This window comes from Drosophila obscura, unplaced genomic scaffold (assembly GCF_018151105.1).
Source record: "Drosophila obscura isolate BZ-5 IFL unplaced genomic scaffold, ASM1815110v1 contig_139, whole genome shotgun sequence".
NCBI lineage: Eukaryota > Metazoa > Arthropoda > Insecta > Diptera > Drosophilidae > Drosophila > Drosophila obscura.
In genome coordinates, this window is record NW_024542723.1 from 1,409,117 (window position 1) to 1,415,116 (window position 6,000).

The following is a 6,000-nucleotide window of genomic DNA, read 5'->3' on the forward strand; positions in this document are numbered from 1 at the left end:
ATACATATATACAATGCATCCAGATGTGAAACAGATCAAGCCAAAAGGTGATGATTTCAAACAGATTTAGTTGGAATATTACCTGAAAATAATGGAATTTACCGAGCATTTTCCACATTTTAAAGATTTAAGCTTCCACATATTTAAATTACGTATCATATTTAGATTTGACTTCGCACTGTGCTAGTAATGTAAGGGGCTGCAAGCTTTCGATGACCAACATGTTGGGTATTCGTGAAATGGATTTAACCTTATGGCCATATGACATTAGACTTTGTTACTGACTAGCTGGAAGAATAGAGATAGCCTTATGGGAAATGCCTGCAGTCAGAGTGAGAGAAGTATATGCGTCAAACTGGCTGTCCAGTTGAGCTGGGAGCAGCGCTGCAGCAGAATTAGTCGATTGCGGCTATTATTTTGCTGGCTGGGTGGCTCTGTTTTCCTGGAAAACATCTTTTTGTTACTCGACTGAAAGCCATTAGACGTGTCTCGAGACGACTACGAACAATAATTTTCCATATTGTCTCTCGTGCTATCCCTCTCTACGCAGCAAAATTGGCTAAGTCTGATGTCATAACACTACGACAGGATCCAAAAGTCTATGGCTCTAGGAGCTGTCAGCTTCTGGTCGGACCATGTCTTGAGGAAGCGCAGCAACATATGTACATATGCGGGTAAACCGGTTCTAACACACAACGTTACTTATTTCTATGTCGCTGCGGCAGCCGAGCAATTGTGCCTAGACCACACGAAGTTGGTTCTCTTTCGCAGCCGATCCACACGAAGCGTTTACGCTGTACGTGTGCCGACTGCACTGCCAGAGATTTTTACGGATGCCCAGTGCATACGAAATAATATTGTTAAGTATTAGTCTTCGGATATTTCATTTTTACTAAAATGGTTACTTGTTATTACTAATCACCGAGATAGGGATGCAACTCGTCTGTGCACACCAACATACATATGTACATAACAGTTTTTAATTACACTAGGCCAAAAAATCGAACATATTTTGTATTCAGTCCAGAACGGTTACACTATTTTGTGTTTGTGTACAAATACAATCAGTTCAAAATTAAAAATTTTGTATTAAAGCAAGCAGAAATGTCTTATTTGTGCGCGCTGTTGAGTTGGAGGTCGACAATGCACACTGCAATATTGTTATTGGACAGTTATATTGGACAGAAATGCAATCAACATTTTTTCTATCTCCTAATAAATTAATAATATGAGTACAGGGTATAATATTAATAAATAATAATTTCCATATAACCAGTATTCATTCGAATGATTCGAATTTTGCATGCTGGCTCTAGAGCTGGCTCCAGGCTCTCTTGAAATTTTTTAGAGATAGAGAGCGCTCTAGAGCCAGCCGCTCTCTTGTATGCATACAGCATACGAAGGCACACGAAGTTGGTTCTTTGCCGATGCGACAGCCGAGCCGAGTCGTCGCGCCGACTGTATGTGTGCACATGCATACGTTTTTTACAGCGCTGTCGAAATATACCCTTCACTTTATAAGTGTAAGTTAATTTTGCAAGACGCTTAACACCCCAATATTAAACGAGAATGAACGTGCGAATCGCTTCTGGAGACGCGACTTTACATATACCCGTACTCAGTCAGTATATACATTTTTGAGCATATGATTTTTTAGAATTTAAGAATTAAAAAAAATATTTTACAATTTACATTTTTTTTGCTACATCTGTTATCTACATCTACATATATTATGTATATTCTACATCTAACATGTAGATTATACATGTACCATTTAGATTCTACATCTCCTCCGCTAGGGGTCCTCCGCGCACTGAACGCGGCAGAGTGTGCGAGCGAAAAGGAAAATGAGTAGCGTGGTCGTTGGCTAGAGGGGGCAGAGGAAGCAACTGAAAATTAATTTCGTCATTCTGGCTATAATTATGATCCGATCTAATTCAGATTCGGCAATCTGGTAGATATGGGTATTCTCTACGATACTGCGTTTTTAGTTTTATCCTATCTTAAAAAATGTGCCTGTCACAGATTTTCGTTCTTTGTGTTGATGGAAGGGGGCGGGGCGAAATTTTGAAATGTGTGATATCACATGAGTCTGGAAACCAAATTTGGTTTTCCTAGCTCTTATAGCCTCCGAGATCTAGGCGCTCATCAAGACAGACAGACGTATAGACAGACATGGCTATATCGACTCGGCTATTGATCCTGATCAAGAATGTATATACTTTATGGGGTCGGAAACGTTTCCTTCTCTGCGTTACACACATCCACTTTTACCACAAATCTGATATACCCCTTAACTCTTTTTTGAGTACGGGTATAAAAATACCTTTGCCATTAAAAATTAGCTAGAAAAGGCTCCAAGGGGCCAAACGTTAAGGTCACTCTGGTGCCTTATCCACCAGGTTTGTCATAAGTCGGCTGCCCCAGGTGGCAAAGGCACACACCTGCAGTTGGTCAAACCGCACAAGCCCGAGTCAATGGCGTGTGCGTGGCATTCTGAATGTGGCGCGTTCCACTGGCGAGGAAAGATTTCGTCGATGTTTAGCTAAATTAAGCGCATGACTTTCTGGTGCTTTATACCCGTACTCGGGTATATTAAGGGGTATATTCGAAGTGGATGTGTATGACGCGGAAAAGGAAACATTTTCGACCCCATAAAGTATATATATTCTTGATCAGCATCAATAGCCAAGTTGATATAGCCATGTCTGTCTGTCCCTCCTGATGAGTGCCTAGATAGCCTATAAAAGCTAGAGCAACCAAATGTTGTCTGCAGACTCATGTGATATCACACTATATTTCAAAATTTGTCCCGCCCCTTTCCCCGCAAACAAAGGATGAATGTCTGTGGCAGACACAATTTTAAAGATACGAGAAAACCAAAAACGCAGTATCGTAGAGAATGATATCTATCAGATTGCCCAATCTGCGTTAGATCGGATCATTTTTATAGCCAGAATGTAGCTATTCATTTGCTGCGGCTACCCCACCCCCTTCTAGCGCTGCAGCCGCTTCTCAATCTCGTTCTCTCTCACACACGGATAGGTAAACACGATCACGCTTTAGAGGAAAACATCATACCGTCTAATGACCGTCTTTCCGCAAGCCCTCATATTCTAGGACGATTCTGCTCATTGGTCAAGAATATTTTTTATAACTTTGTTATTCAATTGTGTTATGATTTATTCAAAAAGTTCGCTTTTGTAGACGGTGAGTTCTTTTAGGTAAAATAATATTTAGCAACGGTGGGAATTAGGACATTGGACTGGCCGGGAAATGGTCCTGATCTCAATCCGATCAAGAACTTTTAGCACATCATAAACGTTTTTATATGAAAGCGCACAAAATTGTATCTGAATTCAAAAAATAATAATAATAATAATCTAGTAGATATCAAGCTTTCTAAAACACACTGGCTTTTAAAAAAATATTACTCTAGTTCATATATACTCATATACTCATTCATATACTCTGCAATATACATAGAATCAAACGTTATACAATAATAGTTTTATTTCCTGAGTAGAGTAGAGTAAATTTGTCTGTACAAATATAAGAGTGAATGCAAAAGTTTAAATTTATTGATTTAAGGATTTTTTTGAAAACAATGACATTGGGGCTTAAACATTTTTTTCCGTATTTCGCTGGCATTTTATATTGTTAGCTTAATTTAACAATCTTTCTTTCTTTGTTTTCCATTACTGTATATTTTGTTACACGAGAACACACTCATCTGCAGTACTGGGGTTGGTTTCGCTCGGCTAGCTTTACGCCATAAGCCGAAAGTGACGACAGCGAGTCGAGTGACGAAAACACCCAAGCCGAAGACTCTGGGTGTTCTCGACACTGGCACATCTATATACTGTATGGTTTACAGATTTTGACTCTCTAGAGATTTCATTTTTCATCCGCAAAGGACAAACTTGTTTTCACTGAAAAATGTGTGAAAATTAATGCACAATATTATTTGGACGAAGTTCAGCCTCCACAATGTTTGGCAAATAATCATATTGCCTCCAACAAACTCTGCTCCTACTCACAAAGCAAAAATTGTTCAGAAGCGATGCAAGGAGAAAATACCATGTTTTTATCCTGTGGAGGAATGGCCTCCAACTTCTCCGGATCTGTTGTTCGGAGCAGCCGCTGGCAAGAAGCTCTTTGCCCTAGCTTTCGCTCTTAAAACTCATGCACGCTCGCTCTTATCAGCAAACGCTCGCTTACTAATCGTAGATCATGCTTTGCGATCTGAGCAGAGACCGAATGCTCTTGAGAGCGGGAGAGTCGAAAACTTGAGAGCAAACGGAACGGATTAGTATTGTCGAACGAATCTTGCATAATATTATATGTTCAATAATTATTCGCCACGAACACATGGCTTGAATTTGTCGCGATCGTAATTGTCGGAGAATAAAGCCAAGTTTTTAAGATTAACGAATTCGCGTTCTCACTGATTTGTGGAATATATTCAAGCAGTCGGAAAAGCCCGACGGCTGGGGACAAATGCTGGAAAGATTAAATGATCTAAGCAACATGGAAACATGGAAAAATTTAATTTAAAATTGGTGAAAATTTGGGACGAAGTACGCGATGACCTATGCCATTTCCAACTCGTTTAAGGCTGGTAGATGTATTAAAAGGGGAGAGACTCGAACTCAATAACTAATAACTAAACAAAATAATCCAAAAAATATATAAAACGAGAAGGAACGTGTGAGTCGCTTCTGGGGACGCGACTCTACTTATACCAGTACTCAGTCAGTATATACATATTTGAGCTTATGATTTTTTTGAATTTTAGAATTTAAAAAAAAAATTCATTTTTGCTACATTTGTTATCTACATCTACAATGTATATTCTACATGTAACATGTAGATTGTACATGTACCGTTTAGATTCTACATCTCCTCCGCTAGGGGTTGCTCGCGAACTGAACGAGGCAGAGTGTGCGAGCGAGAAAGAGACTCAGTAGCGTCAGCAGCGCTGGAGAAGGAGGGGGAACCAGCAGAAAACCAAATTTGGTTGCCCTAGCTTTCTCCCGCAGTCTAACCAAGGGCCCAGCAAGGACAGACAGACAGACGGACAGACAGACAGATAGACGGACAGACAGACATGGCTATATCGACTCGGCTATTGATGCTGATCAAGAATATATATACTTTATGGGGTCGGAAACGTTTCCTTTGCGTTGCACACATCCACTTTTACCAAAAATATATATTGAATAATTTTGAATAAAATAAATGTACACATCTAGTAAAAAAAATTTTCCAGAGCTTTAGCGAATCTAATTTTCAAGATAGTTTTAGTTTAGGAGATATGAGAAGAGATATCATCCTTTATTTTTATTTATTGTATTTATTTCCCACCCCCACCCACTCTGCCCAATCCTCATTTATGTTGCGGCAGGTCAGCTCAGGTCGCTACATCAGCCCTCAAAACAAAACGAAAAACCGAAATTCAGTTCAAGCGGAAAAAAATTGTAGATCCCACACACAAGCATTGTACATATGTGTGAATACATGGCACACACACATTTACGTAACCTGGAAACGAAACTCAAAACGGTTTCGGAAAATAAGAATTGATAAATAATTTGCTTTCGCTTCCCGACATGACTCATACATGCCGAACGGCCCAGCTCCCGACCAGAATGTCTCAGCCTCACAGAGCCGAAGGCCCTGGGAGCTGGGACAGAAAACTCAGCTGCGACACGTTCGTTGTATGAACTGGCACATCTATATACTGTATGGTTAGTGGTTTTAGATTGTATACATTTTACAGAACAACGACCAATTACCAAGCTATTTATACCAGTAAGCATGCGGACGCAGATAGCAAGAGCATTCTAGTACCTGTACTCACTTATGGGATCGAGACATTTAGAAACTGTGGCTACGCAAACAGGCAAAAGTTGATCGTGTGCTTTAACAATATAGCTAGATACATATTTGGATTAAGGCGCAACGACAGAATCTCTGCATTCTTATATAAAATTTTTG

At 39.7% G+C, this 6,000-nt stretch overlaps 1 protein-coding gene across 2 annotated transcripts in view; it reads right to left on the bottom strand.

Moving 5' to 3' along the window:
* LOC111079195 (very long-chain specific acyl-CoA dehydrogenase, mitochondrial) overlaps nucleotides 1-192 on the bottom strand; it is a 66,554-nt gene extending 66,362 nt beyond the window's left edge. The window contains exon 1 of one of the 2 annotated variants that reach the window (XM_041596027.1): nucleotides 83-192. In XM_041596027.1, coding sequence (XP_041451961.1) covers nucleotides 83-118 — 36 coding nt within the window. In that variant the 5' untranslated portion in view covers nucleotides 119-192. The remainder of the gene's footprint in view (nucleotides 1-82) is intronic. The other variant, XM_041596022.1, reaches the window with a different exon arrangement.
* Between the last annotated feature and the right edge of the window lie 5,808 nt (nucleotides 193-6,000).